At 37.6% G+C, this 26452-nt stretch overlaps 1 protein-coding gene across 1 annotated transcript in view; it reads right to left on the bottom strand.

Annotated features, from left to right (window-relative positions):
• The window catches only part of LOC144591286 (uncharacterized), a gene marked incomplete at both ends in the record, with an annotated part of 46969 nt that extends 21987 nt beyond the window's left edge, over positions 1 to 24982 (bottom strand). The window contains 12 exons of the mRNA XM_078395543.1: positions 1939 to 1998; positions 2333 to 2383; positions 3648 to 3707; positions 4081 to 4137; positions 4482 to 4538; positions 4873 to 4923; positions 14907 to 14966; positions 15340 to 15396; positions 15741 to 15797; positions 16132 to 16182; positions 24540 to 24599; positions 24932 to 24982. Coding sequence (XP_078251669.1) covers positions 1939 to 1998; positions 2333 to 2383; positions 3648 to 3707; positions 4081 to 4137; positions 4482 to 4538; positions 4873 to 4923; positions 14907 to 14966; positions 15340 to 15396; positions 15741 to 15797; positions 16132 to 16182; positions 24540 to 24599; positions 24932 to 24982 — 672 coding nt within the window. The remainder of the gene's footprint in view (positions 1 to 1938; positions 1999 to 2332; positions 2384 to 3647; positions 3708 to 4080; positions 4138 to 4481; positions 4539 to 4872; positions 4924 to 14906; positions 14967 to 15339; positions 15397 to 15740; positions 15798 to 16131; positions 16183 to 24539; positions 24600 to 24931) is intronic.
• Between the last annotated feature and the right edge of the window lie 1470 nt (positions 24983 to 26452).

Below are 26452 nucleotides of genomic sequence, written 5' to 3'. Positions count from 1 at the left end.
ATTTTGATTGAGCATTTGCAGTTAGATTTAAATTTCTGCAACAATTAGTTACCAGAATTAATTGGCCATTTTTTTTAATCAATCCGCTGTCTATAATTTATTTACACTGGACAATACATCTTTCTAATACCCATAGATATTTTGAACTTGGTTTGTTTCATTTTGCTGTTGTTATTCAAGGCCAGAAGGTAGAATGTGGGCAGTATAAATAACTAAAATATTGTATATGCAAAAGTCCAGTCTTGGATTTTATTTCTTGGACGAAAGGAGGCTGAAGGTTTATCTTGTGGAGGTGTAATAAAATCAAATGGGAATAGATAGTGTGAATGTACAGAATGTTTATAGTGGGGGAATCAAATATGCAGAGAAATCTCAGTTAAAATACATGCAGCACTCTCATGTCTACACTTGTAAAATGTCCATGGAAGTCAAAACTGACTTTAATTATTTGTTTATTTTTATCTATTAATGCATGTTAGCATCTTTCAGTCATGTAATTGATGACTGGGGCAGTATATATACTACTATTTTCCAAACATAGAAGCATCAATGGTAATACAAAGTATAAATTAATAATTGCCTGACTTATTTTTGCCTTATTTGAGTATTTGCACGATATTTCTATTTGAATTAACGAGGTGATTATACTAGTGAATGTTTTTAGAAATGACATCATAGTGTTAGGCCACAATATTATATCCCAGTTGCAACTCTGTATAATATTAGAAATTATACATACATAAGAAAGTAAACTGACAAAATATTTTTCTTTTTTAAGTGACTTATTTTTCTCTTGCAATATTGTCCTGACCACATTCTGTTGTTTCTCTAGAATTGTTCAACAATTCTCAGCAAATAACTTCGAACTGACTGATAGATTGGTCTCTTTGAGAAAGATTGGCTAATGACTTCATCATGCATCAACTGTTGTTTGTCACATGTGTTGGTAAATATTGTATCATAGTATATTCTTGCTATTGAGGGCGTGCAGTGTAGGTTTACTAGATTAATTCCCGGAATGGCGGGACTTTCATATGTTGAAAGACTGGAGCGACTAGGCTTGTATACACTGGAATTTAGAAGGATGAGAGCAGATCTTATCGAAACATATAAGATTATTAAGGGGTTGGACACGTTAGAGGCAGGAAACATGTTCCCAATGTTGGGGGAGTCCAGAACAAGGGGCCACAGTTTAAGAATAAGGGGTAGGCCATTTAGAACTGAGATGAGGAAAACCTTTTTCAGTCAGAGAGTTGTGAATCTGTGGAATTCTCTGCCTCAGAAGGCAGTGGAGGCCAATTCTCTGAATGCATTCAAGAGAGAGCTGGATCGAGCTCTTAAGGATAGCGGATTCAGGGGGTATGGGGAGAAGGCAGGAACGGGGTACTGATTGAGAATGATTAGCCATGATCACATTGAATGGCGGTGCTGGCACAAAGGGCCGAATGGCCTCCTCCTGCACCTATTGTCTATTGTCTATTGTCTATTGTCATTTAAAGTCTGATCGGTGAATGCTGGTGCTGCATTATCCTAGTACCTGTTGTTTCGCTGCTAGTGGCGGACGTAGTCGATGCAGTGGCAGTTGTGCTTGGTTCTGTGAATGAAATGAAGATGTGACAGCAATGGATATTGCATTGGAAATGGAAGGTAAATTGGACACTTATTGTGTCATAAAGCATGTAAAGTGTAGCAGTGTAAATTAAACTGACGTGAAGAAATGTTAGCCAAGGATTACATTAATAATTGTGTGGATAACATTTGGGTTTGTTTGGAATCATGAAATATATCTGCATGTAAATTCCTTTGTCAGTTTTGCACGGAATTATCACAATTGTATTGAACAATTTTGAAATTGGTAGTCGTCAACTGAAAATATTGAATTTGTACACGCAGATTCCGTTTTGATCAGTGAATGTTGGTGCTGCATTATCCTCGTACCTGTTGTTTCACTGCTGGTGGGAGATGTAGTCGATGCAGTGGCAGTTGTTGTGCTTGGTTCTGAGAATGAAATGAAAATGTGACATCAATGGATATTGAAAGAAAATTGGACTATTCTTGATTCATAAAGCAGGTAAAGTGGGGTAGTGAAAATTATACTGACGACAAGAAATGTGTGAACAATGAATTCAACAAAAAATAGGGTGGGTAATTTTTGGAGGTCTAATGAATCTTAAGAATCATGAACAGTTTCGGTACCGAATGAACCGATGGTTTGGCCTCTTTGAGGAACATTGTTTGATCAAGCATCATCTACTGTTTGTCACTTTTGGTGATAAGTAATGTATGTTTTTAAAGTCTGATCAGTGAATGCTGGTGCTGCATTATCTGGTACCTGTTGTTTCGCTGCTAGTAGTCGATGTAGTGGCATTTGTTGTGCTTGGTTCTGTGGATGAAATGAAGATGAGACTTCAGTGGAAATTTCAAGGAAATTGGACACCTTTTATTTCATAAGGCAGAATTGTTATCACTGTGTTGCGCACCAAACTGTCATGTTATTGCACAAAGTTTCATGTCGTATACTTCAACTGAAAATATTGGATTTTTACATGCTATTTTGATTGACCATTTGCTGTTAGATTTAAAATTCTGCAAAAATTAGTTACCTGAATTAATTAGCCATTTTTTAATCTATCTGCTACCTAAAATTTATTTGTACTGGACATTAAATCTTTCTAATACCCATAGATATTTTGAACTTGGTTTGTTTCATTTTAATTATTCACAAAATGCTGGAGTAACTCAGCAGGTCGGGCAGCATCTCGGGAGTGAAGGAATGGGTGACGTTTCGGGTCGAGACCCTTCTTCAGACTGTTTCATTTTAATGTTGTTATTCAAGGCCGGAAGGTAGAATGTGTGCAGTATAAATAACTAAAATATTGTATATGCAAAAGTCCAGTCTTGGATTTTATTTCTTGGACGAAAGGAGGCTGAAGGTTTATTTTGTGGAGGTGCAATAATATCAGATGGGAATAGATAGGGTGAATGTACTGAATGTTTATAGTGGGGGAATCAAATATGCAGAGAAATCTCCGTTAAAATACATGCAGCACTCTCATGTCCACACTTGTAAAATTTCCATGGAAGTCAAAGCTGACTTTAAATATTTGTTTATTTTTATCTTTTGATGCATGTTAGCATCTTGCAGTCATGTAATTGATGACTGGGACATTATATATACTACTATTTTTTTCCGAACAGAAGCATCAATGATAATACAAAGTATAAACTAAAAATTGCCTGACTTATTTTTGGCTTATTTGACCATTTGCACGATATTTCTATTTAAATTTACGAGGTGATTATACTAATGAATGTTTTTAGAAATTACATCAAAGCGTTAGGCTACAATATTATATTCCAGTTGCAACTCTGTATAATATTAGAAATTATACATACAGAAGAACGTAAACTGACGAGAAGAAATGTTAGCCAAGGATTACATTAATAATTGTGTGGATAACATTTAGAGTTGTTTGGAATCATGAAATATTTTGGCATGTAAATTCCTTTGTCTGTTTTGCACGGAATTATCACAATTGTATTGAACTATTTTTAATGTAGTAGTCGTCAACTGAAAGTATTGAACTTGTACACGCATATTCCGTTCAGATTAGTGAATGTTGGTTGGTGCTGCATTATCCTAGTACCTGTTGTTTCGCTGCTGGTGGCAGATGTAGTCGATGCAGTGGCAGTTGTTGTGCTTGGTTCTGAGAATGAAATGAAGATGTGACATCAATGGATATTGAAAGAAAATTGTACTATTTTTTATTCATAAAGCAGGTAAAGTGGGGTAGTGATAATTAAACTGACGACAAGAAATGTGAACAATGAATTCAACAAATAATTGGTTGGGTAATTTTGAGAGTTCTAATGCATCTTAAGTATAATGAACAGTGTTTCTCTAGAATTGTTCAACAATTCTCAGCAAATAACTTCGAAGTGACTGATCGATTGGTCTCTTTGAGAAAGATTGGCTAATGACTTGATCAAGCATCAACCGTTGTTTGTCACATGTGTTGGTAAATATTGTATCATTTTAATGTCTGATCAGTGAATGCTGGTGCTGCATTATCCTAGTACCTGTTGTTTCGCTACTAGTGGCGGACGTAGTCGATGCAGTGGCAGTTGTGCTTGGTTCTGTGAATGAAATGAAGATGTGACATCAATAGATATTGCAATGGAAATGGAAGGTAAATTGGACACTTATCATGTCATAAAGCATGTAAAGTGTAGCAGTGTAAATTAAACTGACGAGAAGAAATGTGAGCCAAGGATTACATTAATAATTGTGTGGATAACATTTGGAGTTGTTTGGAATCAAGAAACATTTTGGCATGTAAATTCCTTTGTCAGTTTTGCACGGAATTATCACAATTGTATTGATCAATTTTTAATGTAGTAGTCGTCAACTGAAAGTATTCAACTTGTACACGCATATTCCGTTCAGATCAGTGAATGTTGGTGCTGCATTATCCTCGTACCTGTTGTTTCGCTGCTGGTGGCAGCTGTAGTCGATGCAGTGGCAGTTGTGCTTGGTTCTGAGAATGAAATGAAGAAGTGACATCAATGGATATTGAAAGAAAATTGGACTATTTTTGATTCCTAAAGCAGGTAAAGTGGGGTAGTGAAATTTAAACTGACTACAAGAAATGTGTGAACAATGAATTCAACAAAAAATTGGGTGGGTAATTTTGGGAGTTCTAATGAATCTTAAGAATCATGAACAGTTTTGGTACCGAATGAACCGATGGTTTGGCCTCTTTGAGGAACATTGTTTGATCAAGAAACATCTACTGTTTGTCACTTTTGGTGATAAGTAATGTATGTTTTTAAAGTCTGATCAGTGAATGCTGGTGCTGCATTATCTAGTACCTGTTGTTTCGCTGCTAGTAGTCGATGTAGTGGTAGTTGTTGTGCTTGGTTCTGTGGATGAAATTAAGATGAGACATCAATGGATATTTCAAGGAAATTGGACACCTTTTATTTCATAAGGCAGAATTGTTATCACTGTGTTGTGCACCGAACTGTCAACATGTTATTGCACAAAGTTTCATGTCGTATACTTCAACTGAAAATATTGGATTTTTACATGCTATTTTGATTGAGCATTTCCTGTTAGATTTAAAATTCTGCAACAATTAGTTACCAGAATTAATTGGCCATTTTTTTAATCAATCCGCTGCCTATAATTTATTTACACTGGACAATACATCTTTCTAATACCCATAGATATTTTGAACTTGGTTTGTTTCATTTTGCTGTTGTTATTCAAGGCCAGAAGGTAGAATGTGGGCAGTATAAATAACTAAAATATTGTATATGCAAAAGTCCAGTCTTCGATTTTATTTCTTGGACGAAAGGAGGCTGAAGGTTTATCTTGTGGAGGTGTAATAAAATCAAATGGGAATAGATAGGGTGAATGTACAGAATGTTTATAGTGGAGGAATCAAATATGCAGAGAAATCTCAGTTAAAATACATGCAGCACTCTCATGTCTACACTTGTAAAATGTCAAAACTGACTTTAATTATTTGTTTCTTTTTATCTATTGATGCATGTTAGCATCTTGCAGTCATGTAATTGATGACTGGGGCATTATATATACTACTATTTTCCGAACATAGAAGCATCAATGATAATACAAAATATAAATTGCCTGACTTATTTTTGGCTTATTTGACTATTTGCAAGACATTTCTATTTAAATTAAACGAGGTGATTATACTAATGAATGTTTTTAGAAATGACATCAAAGCGTTAGGCCACAATATTATATCCCAGTTGCAACCCTGTATAATATTAGAAATTATACATACAGAAGAACGTAAACTGACAAAATATTTTTATTTTTCAAGTGACTTATTTTAATCTTGCAATATTCTCCTGACCACACTCTGTTGTTTCTCTAGTATTGTTCAACAATTCTCAGCAAATAACTTCGAAGTGACTGATAGATTGGTCTCTTTGAGAAAGATTGGCTAATGACTTGATCAAGCATCAACCGTTGTTTGTCACATGTGTTGGTAAATATTGTATCATTTTAATGTCTGATCAGTGAATGCTGGTGCTGCATTATCCTAGTACCTGTTGTTTCGCTGCTACTGGCGGATGTAGTCGATGCAGTGGCGGTTGTGCTTGGTTCTGAGAATGAAATGAAGATGTGACATCATTAGATATTGCAATGGAAATGGAAGGTAAATTAAACACTTATCATGTCATAAAGCATGTAAAGTGTAACGGTGTAAATTAAACTGACGAGAAGAAATGTGAGCCAAGGATTACATTAATAATTGTGTGGATAACATTTGGAGTTGTTTGGAATCAAGAAACATTTTGGCTTGTAAATTCCTTTGTCAGTTTTGCACGGAATTATCACAATTGTATTGATCAATTTTTAATGTAGTAGTCGTCAACTGAAAGTATTCAACTTGTACATGCATATTCCGTTCAGATCAGTGAATGTTGGTGCTGCATTATCCTCGTACCTGTTGTTTCGCTGCTGGTGGCAGCTGTAGTCGATGCAGTGGCAGTTGTGCTTGGTTCTGAGAATGAAATGAAGAAGTGACATCAATGGATATTGAAAGAAAATTGGACTATTTTTTATTCCTGAAGCAGGTAAAGTGGGGTAGTGAAATTTAAACTGACTACAAGAAATGTGTGAACAATGAATTCAACAAATAATTGGGTGGGTAATTTTGGGAGTTCTAATGCATCTTAAGTATAATGAACAGTGTTTCTCTAGAATTGTTCAACAATTCTCAGCAAATAACTTCGAAGTGACTGATCAATTGATCTCTTTGAGAAAGATTGGCTAATGACTTGATCAAGCATCAACCGTTGTTTGTCACATGTGTTGGTAAATATTGTATCATTTTAATGTCTGATCAGTGAATGCTGGCGCTGCATTATCCTAGTACCTGTTGTTTCGCTACTAGTGGCGGACGTAGTCGATGCAGTGGCAGTTGTGCTTGGTTCTGTGAATGAAATGAAGATGTGACATCAATAGATATTGCAATGGAAATGGAAGGTAAATTAAACACTTATCGTGTCATAAAGCATGTAAAGTGTAACAGTGAAAATTAAACTGACAAGAAGTAATGTTAGCCAAGGATTACATTAATAATTGTGTGGATAACATTTGGAGTTGTTTGGAATTATGAAATATTTTTGCATTTAAATTCCTTTGTCAGTTTTGCACGGAATTATCACAATTGCATTGAACTATTTTTAATGTAGTAGTCGTCAACTGAAAGTATTCAACTTGTACACGCATATTCCGTTCAGATCAGTGAATGTTGGTGCTGCTTTATCCTCGTACCTGTTGTTTCGCTGCTGGTGGCAGCTGTAGTCGATGCAGTGGCAGTTGTGCTTGGTTCTGAGAATGAAATGAAGAAGTGACATCAATGGATATTGAAAGAAAATTGGACTATTTTTGATTCCTAAAGCAGGTAAAGTGGGGTAGTGAAATTTAAACTGACTACAAGAAATGTGTGAACAATGAATTCAACAAAAAATTGGGTGGGTAATTTTGGGAGTTCTAATGAATCTTAAGAATCATGAACAGTTTTGGTACTGAATGAACCGATGGTTTGGCCTCTTTGAGGAACATTGTTTGATCAAGAAACATCTACTGTTTGTCACTTTTGGTGATAAGTAATGTATGTTTTTAAAGTCTGATCAGTGAATGCTGGTGCTGCATTATCTAGTACCTGTTGTTTCGCTGCTAGTAGTCGATGTAGTGGCAGTTGTTGTGCTTGGTTCTGTGGATGAAATTAAAATGAGACATCAATGGATATTTCAAGGAAGTTGGACACCTTTTATTTCATAAGGCAGAATTGTTATCACTGTGTTGTGCACCAAACTGTCATCATGTTATGGCACAAAATTTCATGTCGTATACTTCAACTGAAAATATTGGATTTTTACATGCAATTTTGATTGAGCATTTGCTGTTAGATTTAAAATTTCCACAACAATTAGTTACCTGAATTAATTGGCCATTTTTTTATCAGTCTGCTGCCTATAATTTATTTGTACTGGACTTTAAATCTTTCAAACACCCATAGATATTTTGAAATTGGTTTGTTTCATTTTGCTGTTGTTATTCAAGGCTAGAAGGTAGAATGTGGGCAGTATAAATAACTAAAATATTGTATATGCAAAAGTCCAGTCTTCGATTTTATTTCTTGGACGAAAGGAGGCTGAAGGTTTATCTTGTGGAGGTGTAATAAAATCAAATGGGAATAGATAGGGTGAATGTACAGAATGTTTATAGTGGAGGAATCAAATATGCAGAGAAATCTCAGTTAAAATACATGCAGCACTCTCATGTCTACACTTGTAAAATGTCAAAACTGACTTTAATTATTTGTTTCTTTTTATCTATTGATGCATGTTAGCATGTTGCAGTCATGTAATTGATGACTGGGGCATTATATATACTACTATTTTCCGAACATAGAAGCATCAATGATAATACAAAATATAAATTGCCTGACTTATTTTTGGCTTATTTGACTATTTGCAAGACATTTCTATTTAAATTAAACGAGGTGATTATACTAATGAATGTTTTTCGAAATGACATCAAAGCGTTAGGCCACAATATTATATCCCAGTTGCAACTCTGTATAATATTAGAAATTATACATACAGAAGAACGTAAACTGACAAAATATTTTTCTTTTTCAAGTGACTTATTTTTCTCTTGCAATATTCTCCTGACCACACTCTGTTGTTTTTCTAGAATTGTTCAACAATTCTCAGCAAATAACTTCGAAGTGACTGATAGATTGGTCTCTTTGAGAAAGATTGGCTAATGACTTGATCAAGCATCAACCGTTGTTTGTCACATGTGTTGGTAAATATTGTATCATTTTAATGTCTGATCAGTGAATGCTGGTGCTGCATTATCCTAGTACCTGTTGTTTCGCTGCTGGTGGCAGATGTAGTCGATGCAGTGGCAGTTGTTGTGCTTGATTCTGAGAATGAAATGAAAATGTGACATCAATGGATATTGAAAGAAAATTGGACTATTTTTGATTCATAAAGCAGGTAAAGTGGGGTAGTGATAATTAAACTGACGACAAGAAATGTGAACAATGAATTCAACAAATAATTGGGTGGGTAATTTTGGGAGTTCTAATGCATCTTAAGTATAATGAACAGTGTTTCTCTAGAATTGTTCAACAATTCTCAGCAAATAACTTCGAAGTGACTGATCAATTGATCTCTTTGAGAAAGATTGGCTAATGACTTGATCAAGCATCAACCGTTGTTTGTCACATGTGTTGGTAAATATTGTATCATTTTAATGTCTGATCAGTGAATGCTGGCGCTGCATTATCCTCGTACCTGTTGTTTCGCTACTAGTGGCGGACGTAGTCGATGCAGTGGCAGTTGTGCTTGGTTCTGTGAATGAAATGAAGATGTGACATCAATAGATATTGCAATGGAAATGGAAGGTAAATTAAACACTTATCGTGTCATAAAGCATGTAATGTGTAACAGTGTAAATTAAACTGACGAGAAGAAATGTGAGCCAAGGATTACATTAATAATTGTGTGGATAACATTTGTAGTTGTTTGGAATCAAGAAACATTTTGGCATGTAAATTCCTTTGTCAGTTTTGCACGGAATTATCACAATTGTATTGATCAATTTTTAATGTAGTAGTCGTCAACTGAAAGTATTCAACTTGTACACGCATATTCCATTCAGATCAGTGAATGTTGGTGCTGCATTATCCTCGTACCTGTTGTTTCGCTGCTGGTGGCAGCTGTAGTCGATGCAGTGGCAGTTGTTGTGCTTGGTTCTGAGAATGAAATGAAGAAGTGACATCAATGGATATTGAAAGAAAATTGGACTATTTTTGATTCCTAAAGCAGGTAAAGTGGGGTAGTGAAATTTAATCTGACTACAAGAAATGTGTGAACAATGAATTCAACAAAAAATTGGGTGGGTAATTTTGGGAGTTCTATTGAATCTTAAGAATCATGAACAGTTTTGGTACTGAATGAACTGATGGTTTGGCCTCTTTGAGGAACATTTTTTGATCAAGAAACATCTACTGTTTGTCACTTTTGGTGATAAGTAATGTATGTTTTTAAAGTCTGATCAGTGAATGCTGGTTCTGCATTATCTAGTACCTGTTGTTTCGCTGCTAGTAGTCGATGTAGTGGCAGTTGTTGTGCTTGGTTCTGTGGATGAAATTAAAATGAGACATCAATGGATATTTCAAGGAAATTGGACACCTATTATTTCATAAGGCAGAATTGTTATCACTGTGTTGTGCACCAAACTGTCATCATGTTATGGCACAAAGTTTCATGTCGTATACTTCAACTGAAAATATTGGATTTTTACATGCAATTTTGATTGAGCATTTGCTGTTAGATTTAAAATTTCCTCAACAATTAGTTACCTGAATTAATTGGCCATTTTTTTATCAGTCTGCTGCCTATAATTTATTTGTACTGGACTTTAAATCTTTCAAACACCCATAGATATTTTGAACTTGGTTTGTTTCATTTTAATGTTGTTATTCAAGGCCAGAAGGTAGAATGTGGGCAGTATAAATAACTAAAATATTGTATATGCAAAAGTCCAGTCGTCGATATTATTTCTTGGACGAAAGGAGGCTGAAGGTTTATCTTGTGGAGGTGTAATAAAATCAAATGGGAATAGATAGTGTGAATGTACAGAATGTTTATAGTGGGAGAATCAAATATGCAGAGAAATCTCAGTTAAAATACATGCAGCACTCTCATGTCTACACTTGTAAAATGTCCATGGAAGTCAAAACTGACTTTAATTATTTGTTTATTTTTATCTATTAATGCATGTTAGCATCTTTCAGTCATGTAATTGATGACTGGGGCAGTATATATACTACTATTTTCCAAACATAGAAGCATCAATGGTAATACAAAGTATAAATTAATAATTGCCTGACTTATTTTTGCCTTATTTGAGTATTTGCACGATATTTCTATTTGAATTAACGAGGTGATTATACTAGTGAATGTTTTTAGAAATGACATCATAGTGTTAGGCCACAATATTATATCCCAGTTGCAACTCTGTATAATATTAGAAATTATACATACATAAGAAAGTAAACTGACAAAATATTTTTCTTTTTCAAGTGACTTATTTTTCTCTTGCAATATTGTCCTGACCACATTCTGTTGTTTCTCTAGAATTGTTCAACAATTCTCAGCAAATAACTTCGAACTGACTGATAGATTGGTCTCTTTGAGAAAGATTGGCTAATGACTTCATCATGCATCAACTGTTGTTTGTCACATGTGTTGGTAAATATTGTATCATAGTATATTCTTGCTATTGAGGGCGTGCAGTGTAGGTTTACTAGATTAATTCCCGGAATGGCGGGACTTTCATATGTTGAAAGACTGGAGCGACTAGGCTTGTATACACTGGAATTTAGAAGGATGAGAGCAGATCTTATCGAAACATATAAGATTATTAAGGGGTTGGACACGTTAGAGGCAGGAAACATGTTCCCAATGTTGGGGGAGTCCAGAACAAGGGGCCACAGTTTAAGAATAAGGGGTAGGCCATTTAGAACTGAGATGAGGAAAAACTTTTTCAGTCAGAGAGTTGTGAATCTGTGGAATTCTCTGCCTCAGAAGGCAGTGGAGGCCAATTTTCTGAATGCATTCAAGAGAGAGCTGGATCGAGCTCTTAAGGATAGCGGATTCAGGGGGTATGGGGAGAAGGCAGGAACGGGGTACTGATTGAGAATGATCAGCCATGATCACATTGAATGGCGGTGCTGGCACAAAGGGCCGAATGGCCTCCTCCTGCACCTATTGTCTATTGTCTATTGTCTATTGTCTATTGTCATTTAAAGTCTGATCGGTGAATGCTGGTGCTGCATTATCCTAGTACCTGTTGTTTCGCTGCTAGTGGCGGACGTAGTCGATGCAGTGGCAGTTGTGCTTGGTTCTGTGAATGAAATGAAGATGTGACAGCAATGGATATTGCATTGGAAATGGAAGGTAAATTGGACACTTATTGTGTCATAAAGCATGTAAAGTGTAGCAGTGTAAATTAAACTGACGTGAAGAAATGTTAGCCAAGGATTACATTAATAATTGTGTGGATAACATTTGGGTTTGTTTGGAATCATGAAATATATCTGCATGTAAATTCCTTTGTCAGTTTAGCACGGAATTATCACAATTGTATTGAACAATTTTGAAATTGGTAGTAGTCAACTGAAAATATTGAATTTGTACACGCAGATTCCGTTTTGATCAGTGAATGTTGGTGCTGCATTATCCTCGTACCTGTTGTTTCACTGCTGGTGGGAGATGTCGTCGATGCAGTGGCAGTTGTTGTGCTTGGTTCTGAGAATGAAATGAAGATGTGACATCAATGGATATTGAAAGAAAATTGGACTATTCTTGATTCATAAAGCAGGTAAAGTGGGGTAGTGAAAATTATACTGACGACAAGAAATGTGTGAACAATGAATTCAACAAAAAATAGGGTGGGTAATTTTTGGAGGTCTAATGAATCTTATGAATCATGAACAGTTTCGGTACCGAATGAACCGATGGTTTGGCCTCTTTGAGGAACATTGTTTGATCAAGCATAATCTACTGTTTGTCACTTTTGGTGATAAGTAATGTATGTTTTTAAAGTCTGATCAGTGAATGCTGGTGCTGCATTATCTGGTACCTGATGTTTCGCTGCTAGTAGTCGATGTAGTGGCATTTGTTGTGCTTGGTTCTGTGGATGAAATGAAGATGAGACGTCAGTGGAAATTTCAAGGAAATTGGACACCTTTTATTTCATAAGGCAGAATTGTTATCACTGTGTTGCGCACCAAACTGTCATCATGTTATTGCACAAAGTTTCATGTCGTATACTTCAACTGAAAATATTGGATTTTTACATGCTATTTTGATTGACCATTTGCTGTTAGATTTAAAATTCTGCAAAAATTAGTTACCTGAATTAATTAGCCATTTTTTAATCTATCTGCTACCTAAAATTTATTTGTACTGGACATTAAATCTTTCTAAAACCCATAGATATTTTGAACTTGGTTTGTTTCATTTTAATTATTCACAAAATGCTGGAGTAGCTCAGCAGGTCGGGCAGCATCTCGGGAGTGAAGGAATGGGTGACGTTTCGGGTCGAGACCCTTCTTCAGACTGTTTCATTTTAATGTTGTTATTCAAGGCCGGAAGGTAGAATGTGGGCAGTATAAATAACTAAAATATTGTATATGCAAAAGTCCAGTCTTGGATTTTATTTCTTGGACGAAAGGAGGCTGAAGGTTTATTTTGTGGAGGTGTAATAATATCAGATGGGAATAGATAGGGTTAATGTACTGAATGTTTATAGTGGGGGAATCAAATATTGGGGGCGTGGCTGTGTTCTGCAGCTGCGGCTCACCGGCAGTCTCTCCGTTTTTTTTTGTCATTGTCGTTGTTAAATGTACGTTTTGTTTTATTTTTAATTCTGTGTATGTAGGGGGGTGGTGGGGGGGCTGGGGGAAACCTTTTTTTCAATCTCCTCCTCAACGGAGATGCGACCTTTACCGTGTCGTATCTCCGTTCGCGCTACGGCCTAGCATCGTGGAGTCGGCGGCCTCCAGCTGGGATCGACCTCGAAGACTCCGGTCGCAGGGCCTGGACTTACCATCTCGGAGGCTTCGGCCGTTGGGCCCTGCAGACCGCAACATCGGGAGCTCGCAGGTCCCTGGCTGGCGACCGGCTTTTGGCAGCTCCAGCCATAGCAGCTTCGACCGCCCCGAAGCGCAAGGTACGATCAACCCGCCCGCAGGCCCTTCATCGCCCTGCTCGGCTCGGCCGCGACATTTTCCATCGCCCGGTGGAGGCCCAGGACTTTCATCGGCCTGCTCGGCTCGGCCCTGGGACTTTCCATCCCCCGGTGGGGGCTTCAAGGGGTTGGGAGCCTCGATCGCCTCGTGGCGCCACGGGAGAAGAATGAGGAGGAGATAAGACTTTGCCTTCCATCACAGTGAGGGTATGCCTGGAGCAATCACTGTGATGGCTGTTTTGTGTAAAAAATTGTATCTGTGTGTCTTGTGCTTTTTGATGTCTGCTGCCGGACCCTGACGTGAGAGGACGCTGGCGTTGAGTATTGGCCGCTTTTCCGTCAGGATAGTTTGTCTGTTTGTTTCTATGTTAATTGTATTTGTAAAGCGCTTTGAGCATGTGATAAGGCGCTATATAAAATAAATATATTATTATTATTATTATTATTATTAAATATGCAGAGAAATCTCCGTTAAAATACATGCAGCACTCTCATGTCCACACTTGTAAAATTTCCATGGAAGTCAAAGCTGACTTTAAATATTTGTTTCTTTTTATCTATTGGTGCATGTTAGCATCTTGCAGTCATGTAATTGATGACTGGGACATTATATATACTACTATTTTTTTCCGAACATAGAAGTATCAATGATAATACAAAGTATAAACTAAAAATTGCCTGACTTATTTTTGGCTTATTTGACCATTTGCACGATATTTCTATTTAAATTTACGAGGTGATTATACTAATGAATGTTTTTAGAAATTACATCAAAGCGTTAGGCTACAATATTATATCCCAGTTGCAACTCTGTATAATATTAGAAATAATAATACAGAAGAACGTAAACTGACGAGAAGAAATGTTAGCCAAGGATTACATTAATAATTGTGTGGATAACATTTAGAGTTGTTTGGAATCATGAAATATTTTTGCATGTAAATTCCTTTGTCTGTTTTGCACGGAATTATCACAATTGTATTGAACTATTTTTAATGTAGTAGTTGTCAACTGAAAGTATTGAACTTGTACACGCATATTCCGTTCAGATTAGTGAATGTTGGTTGGTGCTGCATTATCCTAGTACCTGTTGTTTCGCTGCTGGTGGCAGATGTAGTCGATGCAGTGGCAGTTGTTGTGCTTGGTTCTGAGAATGAAATGAAGATGTGACATCAATGGATATTGAAAGAAAATTGTACTGTTTTTTATTCATAAAGCAGGTAAAGTGGGGTAGTGATAATTAAACTGACGACAAGAAATGTGAACAATGAATTCAACAAATAATTGGTTGGGTAATTTTGGGTGTTCTAATGCATCTTAAGTATAATGAACAGTGTTTCTCTAGAATTGTTCAACAATTCTCAGCAAATAACTTCGAAGTGACTGATCGATTGGTCTCTTTGAGAAAGATTGGCTAATGACTTGATCAAGCATCAACTGTTGTTTGTCACATGTGTTGGTAAATATTGTATCATTTTAATGTCTGATCAGTGAATGCTGGTGCTGCATTATCCTAGTACCTGTTGTTTCGCTACTAGTGGCGGACGTAGTCGATGCAGTGGCAGTTGTGCTTGGTTCTGTGAATGAAATGAAGATGTGACATCAATAGATATTGCAATGGAAATGGAAGGTAAATTGGACACTTTTTGTGTCATAAAGCATGTAAAGTGTAGCAGTGTAAATTAAACTGACGAGAAGAAATGTGAGCCAAGGATTACATTAATAATTGTGTGGATAACATTTGGAGTTGTTTGGAATCAAGAAACATTTTGGCATGTAAATTCCTTTGTCAGTTTTGCACGGAATTATCACAATTGTATTGATCAATTTTTAATGTAGTAGTCGTCAACTGAAAGTATTCAACTTGTACACGCATATTCCGTTCAGATCAGTGAATGTTGGTGCTGCATTATCCTCGTACCTGTTGTTTCGCTGCTGGTGGCAGCTGTAGTCGATGCAGTGGCAGTTGTGCTTGGTTCTGAGAATGAAATGAAGAAGTGACATAAATGGATATTGAAAGAAAATTGGACTATTTTTGATTCCTAAAGCAGGTAAAGTGGGGTAGTGAAATTTAAACTGACTACAAGAAATGTGTGAACAATGAATTCAACAAAAAATTGGGTGGGTAATTTTGGGAGTTCTAATGAATCTTAAGAATCATGAACAGTTTTGGTACCGAATGAACCGATGGTTTGGCCTCTTTGAGGAACATTGTTTGATCAAGAAACATCTACTGTTTGTCACTTTTGGTGGTAAGTAATGTATATTTTTAAAGTCTGATCAGTGAATGCTGGTGCTGCATTATCTAGTACCTGTTGTTTCGCTGCTAGTAGTCGATGTAGTGGTAGTTGTTGTGCTTGGTTCTGTGGATGAAATTAAGATGAGACATCAATGGATATTTCAAGGAAATTGGACACCTTTTATTTCATAAGGCAGAATTGTTATCACTGTGTTGTGCACCGAACTGTCAACATGTTATTGCACAAAGTTTCATGTCGTATACTTCAACTGAAAATATTGGATTTTTACATGCTATTTTGATTGAGCATTTCCTGTTAGATTTAAAATTCTGCAACAATTAGTTACCAGAATGAATTGGCCATTTTTTTAATCAATCCGCTGCCTATAATTTATTTACACTGGACAATACATCTTTCTAATACCCATAGATATTTTGAACTTGGTTTGTTTCATTTTGCTGTTGTTATTCAAGGCCAGAAGGTAGAATGTGGGCAGTATAAATAACTAAAATATTGTATATGCAAAAGTCCAGTCTTCGATTTTATTTCTTGGATGAAAGGAGGCTGAAGGTTTATCTTGTGGAGGTGTAATAAAATCAAATGGGAATAGATAGTGTGAATGTACAGAATGTTTATAGTGGGGGAATCAACTATGCAGAGAAATCTCAGTTAAAATACATGCAGCACTCTCATGTCTACACTTGTAAAATGTCCATGGAAGTCAAAACTGACTTTAATTATTTGTTTATTTTTATCTATTGATGCATGTGAGCATCTTGCAGTCGTGTAATTGATGACTGGGGCATTATATATACTACTATTTTCCGAACATAGAAGCATCAATGATAATACAAAACATAAATTAAAAATTATAAATTAATAATTATTAAATTATGGGCCTCCTCCAGTGCCATAGTGAGGCCCGCCGGAAATTGGAGGAGCAGCACCTCATATTTCGCCTGGGCAGTTTGCGGCCCGGTGGTATGAACGTCGACTTCTCCAACTTCAGATAGCTCCTCTGTCCCTCCCTTCCCCTCCTCCTTCCCAGATCTCCCTCTATCTTCCTGTCTCCACCTTTATCCTTCCTTTGTCCCACCCCCGACATCAGTCTGAAGAAGGGTCTTGACCCGAAACGTCACCCATTCCTTCACTCCCGAGATGCTGCCTGACCTGCTGAGTTACTCCAGCATTTTGTGAATAAATCGATTTGTACCAGCATCTGCAGTTATTTTCTTATAAATTAAAAATTGCCTGACTTATTTTTGGCTTATTTGACTATTTGCACGACATTTCTATTTAAATTAAACGAGGTGATTATACTAATGCGTTTTTAGAAATGACATCAAAGCATTAGGCCACAATATTATATCCCAGTTGCAACTCTGTATAATACTAGAAATTATACATACAGAAGAACGTAAACTGACAAAATATTTTTCGTTTTCAAGTGACTTATTTTTCTCTTGCAATATTCTCCTGACCACATTCTGTTGTTTCTCTCGCATTGTTCAACAATTCTCAGCAAACAACTTCGAACTGACTGACAGATTGGTCTCTTTGAGAAAGATTGGCTAATGACTTGATCAAGCATCAATTATTGTTTGTCACATGTGTTGGTAAATATTGTATCATTTAAAGTCTGATCAGTGAATGCTGGTGCTGCATTATCTTAGTACCTGTTGTTTCGCTGCTAGTGGGGGACGTAGTCGATGCAGTGGCAGTTGTGCTTGGTTCTGAGAATGAAATGAAGATGTGATAGCAATAGATATTGCAATGGAAATGGAAGGTAAATTGGACACTTATTGTGTCATAAAGCATGTAAAATGTAGTGGTTAAATTAAACTGACGAGAAGAAATGTTAGCCAAGGATTACATTAATAATTGTGTGGATAACATTTGGAGTTGTTTGGAATCATGAAATATTTTGGCATGTAAATTCCTTTGTCAGTTTTGCCCGGAATTATCACAATTGTATTGAACAATTTTTAATGTAGTAGTTGTCAACTGAAAATATTGAAATTGTACACGCATATTCCGTTCAGATCAGTGAATGTTGGTGCTGCATTATCCTCATACCTGTTGTTTCGCTGCTGGTGGCAGACGTAGTCGATGCAGTGGCAGTTGTGCTTGGTTCTGAGAATGAAATGAAGATGTGACATCAATGGATATTGAAAGAAAATTGGATTATTTTTGATTCATAAAGCAGGTAAAGTGGGGTAGTGAAAATTAAACTGACGACAAGAAATGTGTGAACAATGAATTCAATAAATAATTGGGTGGGTAATTTTTGGAGTTCTAATGAATCTTAAGAATCATGAACAGTTTCGGTACCGAATGAACCGATGGTTTGGCCTCTTTGAGGAACATTGTTTGATCAAGCAACATCTACTGTTTGCCACTTTTGGCAATGTCTGATCAGTGAATGCTGGTGCTGCATTTTCTGGTACCTGTTGTTTCGCTGCTAGTAGTCGATGTAGTTGTTGTGCTTAGTTCTGTGGATGAAATGGAGATGAGACCTCAGTGGAAATTTCAAGGAAATTGGACACCTTTTATTTCATAAGGCAGAATTGTTATCACTGTGTTGTGCACCAAACTGTCATCATGTTATGGTACAAAGTTTCATGCCGTATACTTCAACTGAAAATATTGGATTTTTACATGCTATTTTGATTGAGCATTTGCTGTGAGATATAAAATTCTGCAACAATTAGTTACCTGAATTAATTGGCCATTTTTTTTATCAATCCGCTGCCTATAATCTTTTTACACTAGACATTAAATCTTTCTTATACCCATAGATATTTTGAACATGGTTTGCTTCATTTTGCTTTTATTATTCAAGGCCAGAATGGTAGAATATGGGCAGTATAAATAACTAAAATATTGTAAATGCCAAAGTCCAGTCTTGGATTTGATTTCTTGGATGAAAGGAGGCTGAAGGTTTATCTTGTGGAGGTGTAATAAAATCAAATGGGAATATATAGGGTGAATGTACAGAATGTTTATAGTGGAGGAATCAAATATGCAGAGAAATCTCAGTTAAAATACATGCAGCACTCTCATGTCTCAACTTGTAAAATGTCCATGGAAGTCAAAACTGACTTTAAATATTTGTTTATTTTTATCTATTGATGCATGTTAGCATCTTGCAGTCATGTAATTGATGACTGGGGCATTATATATTGTTGGATGTTAAACCAAAACTGTTTAACTGTGCTCTTATACTGACTTCACTTCCGGTTAAAGCAACACCGATGCATGAGAGCATGTGTGTTTATTCCTCCGAAGAATAAAAGACATAATACCGACTATCCTGCCCTTGAGATGCAAACGTCAACAGGTTATGGGCCCAGGAGGGATGGTGGAAGCCGATGGAACAGATTATGCTTCGACGGAGATGAAAAGAATTACGAATTATGGGAAACAAAGTTTTTAGGCCACATGCGGCTACAAGACTTAAAGTCAACAATTCTGAACGAGCCGGCTACCGACGAAGAAGACGACGGGGAAGCCGAGAAAAACGAAGAAGCCTACGCCGAGCTGATACAAGTGCTAGACGACAAAAGTTTGTCGCTCATTATGAGAGAAGCGGCGGACGACGGGAGAAAAGCGTTGCAGCTACTGAGGAGCCATTACGCGGACACAGGGAAGCCGCGAGTGATCGGCCTCTACACCGAGCTGACGTCGCTGAAAAAAGGCCATAAACGAAAGTGTAACAGAATACATTATTCGTGCAGAAACGGCGATTACAGCACTAAGAAAAGCCGGAGAGACTCTTAATGACGGGCTGCTGATTGCCATGATTCTGAAAGGCTTGCCAGAGACATTTAAGCCATTTGCCATCCACATAACACAGGGTGATGAGAAGACAACTTTTGGTGAGTTTAAGACCAAGTTGAGAAGCTACGAGAGCACTGAAAGATTTAGCGGCCATATGAGTGACGACAACGTAATGAAAGCAAGAGGCTGGGTGAAAGAAAGGACTAAAGGCTCAGAGAAGACATTCACCTGCTACAACTGCGGTCAGACGGGACACAAAGCGTGGGAATGCAGCGGAGAGCGCAGCGGTTAAGAAGAGAGACAGTGGTGCAGTTTTTGCAAGAGCCCCACTCATAAGGAGGCAAACTGCAGAAAGAAAAAGCGAGAACGTGAAACAAGCATCCGACTCCAACGACCACACATTTGCATTCAAAATAAATGACTGCCAGGCAAGTGAAGAAACTCGTAAAGGGCTTATGGTCGACACGGGCGCAACGTCACACATAATCACAGACATTGAAAAGTTTAAGAACTTTGATGAGACTTTCCAGCCCGCCAAACACTTCATCGAGTTGGCTGATGGGACAAGGACGAGCGGTGTTGCACGGAGGAAAGGCGAAGCAGAGGTGTACCTGAGAGACAATGAGGGCCGTCGTGTGAGGACGACGCTGAGAAAGGCGTTGTACATCCCATCATTCCCACAGGACATCTTCTCTGTCAAGGCAGCAACGACCACCGGAGCTTCAGTGATCTTTGGCCAAGGCAGCAACAAGCTCATCCACAAGAACGGTACCAAGTTCGACATTAAGGAGTACGACAGACTATACTATCTAAACACTGTAAGTCATAAAACTAATGACGGATGTCACGGGTGTTATGATATTCAAACATGGCACGAGATACTTGGTCACTGTAACTATGATGATGTATCACAGTTAGAGAGGGTAACAGAGGGCATGAAAATCAAAGGTAAAGTTGGTAAGTCCAAACTCAACTGTGAGGTCTGTATAAAAGGCAAATTTGCACAGAGCAGGAACAGAGAGCCAGATGTAAGGGCTAAAGAAGCACTTGAGTTAGTGCATACTGATTTGGCTGGCCCTGTAGAGCCAGAAGCAAAAGATGGATACAAATACATACAAACTTTCACAGATGACTACTCAGGAGCAGTGTTTGTTTACTTCTTGAAAACAAAACGTGACACTATAAAAGCTACAGAAAAGTTCATAGCGGACGTGGCCCCCTATGGAAAAATTAAGTGCATAAGGTCTGATAATGGCACAGAGTTCACAGCAGCAGATTTCCAATCATTGCTCAGTAGAAATGCCATAAGGCATGAAACCTCCGCACCTTACTCCCCCCATCAAAATGGGACAGCTGAGAGAAACTGGAGAACGCTATTTGAAATGGCAAGGTGCATGCTACTCGAGAGTAACCTACCGAAAGAATTGTGGACATATGCTGTAATGACTGCTGCAGTAATCCGCAACAGATGCTACAACAAACGTGTTGGTCAGACTCCACGCTACATGGTGACAGGCAGAAAGCCTAATCTTTCAAAAATGAAGAAGTTTGGATCAGTCTGTTTCTCATACAAACAAGTCAAAAAGAAGTTAGACTCAAGACGTGAAAAAGGGATTTTTGTAGGTTATGACAAAAACAGCCCTGCATACTTAGTCTACTACCCAGAGACAGGGCGAGTTCTCAAAAACAGACTAGTGAAGTTCATAACAAAAAGTGTAACTGAAAGCCAAACTCAGACAGATATGGAGATGAGTGATGATGACCATCCTGGGAAGAGATTAACATCCCCCAGACCAAACGCAGAGGTGACTGATCAGAGTCCAGAAGTGACACTGAAGTCACACACGGATACTACTGAGAGTGATAGCAACACTCAAACTGGACAGGGTGAAAATAGTCAGAGCACACGCTATCCTAAGAGAGAAAGGAAAAGCCCACAGTACTTACGAGACTATGAGTGTAAAGGAGAAGAGGATGACCAGATAAATGTAAATGTAGACTACTGCTACAGAGTGATGTATAATGTTCCACAAACCTTCAAAGAAGCTATGAGCTCATCAAAATCTGACATTTGGGCTAAAGCTATGAAGGAGGAAATCGAATCTCTCAAAGAAAATGACACATACACTCTAACCACAATACCACAGGGCAAAAATGCAGTGGGGGGGAAGTGGATGTTTGCAGTAAAAGAATCTTCAGATAAGACTGAGACATACAAAGCCAGGTATGTTGCAAAGGGGTATAGTCAAGTAGTAGGAATAGATTACAAGGAGATGTTTTCCCCAACAGCTAACATGACATCAGTGCGCAGTCTGATGCAGCTAGCAGCTCAGTACGATTTGGAATTACACCAGATGGATGTGAAAACCGCTTATCTACATGCTCCAATTGATTGTGAGCTGTATATTGAACAACCTGAAGGATTTGAAGTGAAAACAGACACAGGTAAAAAGCTGGTCTGCAAACTTAACAAATCACTGTATGGACTGAAACAGTCAGGACGGAACTGGAACAAGATGCTGCATGATCATCTCAGTAAAAATGGTTCCGCACAAAATCCAGCAGATCACTGCGTGTACAGTAAAGAGACTGAAAATGAGAGAATAATTCTGATCATGTGGGTTGACGACCTAATTATTGCTGCCAGTGATAAAGAATCTCTCAATGGTGTGAAAGAAATGCTAAGTGCAAAGTTTAAGATGAACGATCTTGGGAAACTTAGACATTTTCTAGGCAATGATTTTTCACAGACAGAGGGAGAAATAAAAATGAACCAAAAGAGGTACATAGCAAAAATACTGGAGAAGTTTGGAATGTCTGACTGTAAAACAAGGTCAACTCCATGTGAACAGAAACAAAACTTTTATGATGATCATGAGCCTGTTAATCCAACACAATACAGGGAAGTGGTAGGCAGCTTGATATATGTGATGACATGTACAAGGCCTGATTTAAGCTGGATTGTCAGTAAACTGTCACAAAATCTAGCAGAGCCTAAAGAACAACATAGGATAACTACCAAACATGTGTTGAGGTACTTAAAGGGTACTATAAACCAGGAGCTGTGTTACAAGAAAAGAGAGGAAAAACTCAAACTTGTTGCATACAGTGACGCTGACTGGGCGGCAGATCAAAATGACAGGCGAAGCACAACAGGATATTGTTTTAGTTTGTCTGAAAATGGGCCTGTTATTTCATGGAAATCCAAGAAACAGCAGACAGTAGCCTTATCCACATGTGAAGCCGAATATATGGCAATGGCGGCTACTACACAAGAGAGCTTGTATCTTGTGCAGCTATTGAAAGGAATGGACAAAGATTGCCAGTACGAGCCAGTGAAAATCGTTGAGGACAATCAAGGTGCGATTGCATTATCAAAGAACCCAGTGAACCGACAAAGATGCAAACATATCGACATTAGGTATCATTTCATTCGGTCTGCACTCAGTGATAAGAAAGTAATCATTGAGTATTGTCCAACAGCAGACATGGTTGCAGATATCTTAACTAAGCCTGCAACAAAGTTTAAAACTGAGAAATTCAGGGATTATATGTTTGGAGTGTAAAATCATAAAAACAAAATTATTTTTTTGAAAAGTTGAACACTGTAAATGTGTAAAATGTGGTGATACAGAGAATGTAATCAGATTAAGTTATGTTGTATATGTTGTTAAATGTAATGCACAGCATAAGAGCAAGTGGGGGTGTTGGATGTTAAACCAAAACTGTTTAACTGTGCTCTTATACTGACTTCACTTCCGGTTAAAGCAACACCGATGTATGAGAGCATGTGTGTTTATTCCTCCGAAGAATAAAAGACATAATAACGACTATCCTGCCCTTGAGATGCAAACGTCAACATATATACTACTATTTTCCGAACATAGAAGCATCAATGATAATACAAAGTATAAATTGCCTGACTTATTTTTTGCTTATTTGACTATTTGCACGATATTTTTATTTCAATTAACGAGGTGATTATACTAGTGAATGCTTTGAGAACTGACATCAAAGTGTTAGGCCACAATATTAAATCCGAGTTGCAACTCTGTATAATATTAGAAATTATATATACATCAGAACGTAAACTGACAAAATATTTTTCTTTTTCAAGTGACTTATTTTTCTCTTGCAATATTCTCTTGACCACACTCTGTTGTTTCTCTAGAATTGTTCAACAATTCTCAGCAAATATCTTGATCAAGCATCAACTGCTGTTTGTGACATGTGTTGGCATATATTGTATCATTTTAAAGTCTGATCAGTGAATGCTGGTGCTGCCTTATCCAAGTACCTGTTGTTTCGCTGCTAGTGGCGGACGTAGTCGATGCAGTGGCAGTTGTGCTTGGTTCTGAGAATGAAATGAAGATGTGTCATCAATAGATATTGCAATGGAAATGGAAGGTAAATTGGACACTTGTTGTGTCTTAAAGCATGTAAAGTGTAGCAATGTAAATTAACCTGACGAGAAGAAATGTTAGCCAAATCAACCACATTAATAATTGTGTGGATGACATTTGGAGTTGTTTGGAATCATGAAATATTTTTGCATGTAAATTCCTTTGTCAGCTTTGCACGGAATTATCACAATTGTATTGAACAATTTTTAATGTAGTAGTCGTTAACTGAAAATATTGAACATGTACACGCATATTCCGTTCAGATCAGTGAATGTTGGTGCTGCATTATCCTCGTACCTGTTGTTTCGCTGCTGGTGGCAGATGTAGTCGATGCAGTGGCAGTTGTTGTGCTTGGTTCTGAGAATGAAATGAAGATGTGACATCAATGGATATTGAAAGAAAATTGGAAAATTATTGATTCATAAACCAGGCAAGGTGGGGTAGTGATAATTAAACTGACGACAAGAAATGTGAACAATGAATTCAACAAATAATTGGGTGGGTAATTTTTGGAGTTCTAATGCATCTTAAGAATCATGAACAGTTTTGTTACCGAATGAACCGATGGTTTGGCCTCTTTGAGGAACATTGTTTGATCAAGTATCATCTACTGTTTGTCACTTTTGGTGGTAAGTAATGTATGTTTTTAAAGTCTGATTAGTGAATACTGGTGCTGCATTATCCGGTACCTGTTGTTTTGCTGCTCGTAGTTGATGTAGTGGCAGTTGTTGTGCTTGGTTCTGTGGATGAAATGAAGATGAGACATCAATGGTTATTTCAAAGAAATTGGACATGTTTTGTTTCATAATGCGGAATTGTTATTACTGTGTCTTGCACCAAACTGTCATCATGTTATTGCACAACGTTTCATGTCCTATCTACAGAAGATCTCTGACGACTCTTCCATCGTCGGTCTCATCACGGGCGACGAGGACAGGGCGTACTGAGGACTGATCAAGAATTTTGTGGACTGGTGCTGCGGAACCGCCTCCGGATCAACGTGGGGAAAACCATGGAGATGGTGTTAGATTTCTGCTGCCGCATCCATGTCCCCATGACACCGGTGAACATCCAGGGAATGGACATCGAGAGGTTGGATTCTTGTAAGTACCTGGGTGTCTACCTCAACAAAAAATTGGACTGGACAGAAAACACCGAAGCGCTATACTGAAAGGACCAGAGCAGACTTTATCTGCTAAGGAGGCTCTGGTCCTTTGGAGTGCAGGGGGCACTCCTAAGGACCTTCAACAACACGGTGGTTGCATCAGCCATTTTCTACAGAGTGGTCTGCTGGAGCAGCAGCATCTCAGCCGCGGAAGGGAAGAGACTTGACCAGCTGGTCAGGAAGGCCAGTTATGTCCTGGGTTGCCCCCTCGACTCAGTGCAGGTGGTGGGAAAGAGGAGGATGATGGCAAAGTTAACATCGCTGCTGGACAACGACTCCCACCCCATGCAGGACACTGTCACTGCACTGAGTAGCTCCTTCAGTGACAGACTCCTTCACCCCAAGTGCATGAAGGAGAGATATAGGAAGTCCTTCCTTCCCGCTGCTGTTAGACTGCACAACCAGCACTGCTCCCAGCAGACGAGTCAACAGTAACATTTAAGAACACACAGACAATTGATGACAAATTATCTTTGTCTTTACTTTTATTTATAATGAATGATCTCTTGCTATCCACTTTGCTGCTGTAACACTGTACATTTCCCCGGTGTGGGACGAATAAAGGAATATATATATATATGTATATATATATATATATATATATATATGTCGTATACTTCAACTGAAATTTTTGGATTTTTACATGCAATTTTGATTGAGCATTTGCTGTTAGTTTAAAAATTCTGCAACAATTAGTTACTTGAATTAATTGGCCATTTTTTTAATCAATCCACTGCCTATAATTTATTTACACTAGACATTAAATCTTTCTAATACCCATAGATATTTTGAACTTGGTTTGTTTCATTTTGCTGTTGTTATTCAAGGCCAGAAGGTAGAATATAGGCAGTATAAATAACTAAAATATTGTATATGCGAAAGTCCAGTATTGGATTTTATTTCTTGGATGAAAGGAGGCTGAAGGTTTATCTTGTGGAGGTGTAATAAAATCAAATGGGAATAGATAGTGTGAATGTAAAGAATGTTTATAGTGGGGGAATCAAATATGCAGAGAAATCTTAGTTAAAGTACATGCAGCACTCTC

The sequence above is a fragment of the Rhinoraja longicauda genome, unplaced genomic scaffold, assembly GCF_053455715.1.
Source record: "Rhinoraja longicauda isolate Sanriku21f unplaced genomic scaffold, sRhiLon1.1 Scf000795, whole genome shotgun sequence".
Taxonomy (NCBI): Eukaryota; Metazoa; Chordata; class Chondrichthyes; order Rajiformes; family Arhynchobatidae; genus Rhinoraja; species Rhinoraja longicauda.
The sequence above is the reverse complement of the archived record's forward strand: the minus strand, read 5'-3'. Positions and strand labels throughout refer to the sequence as shown.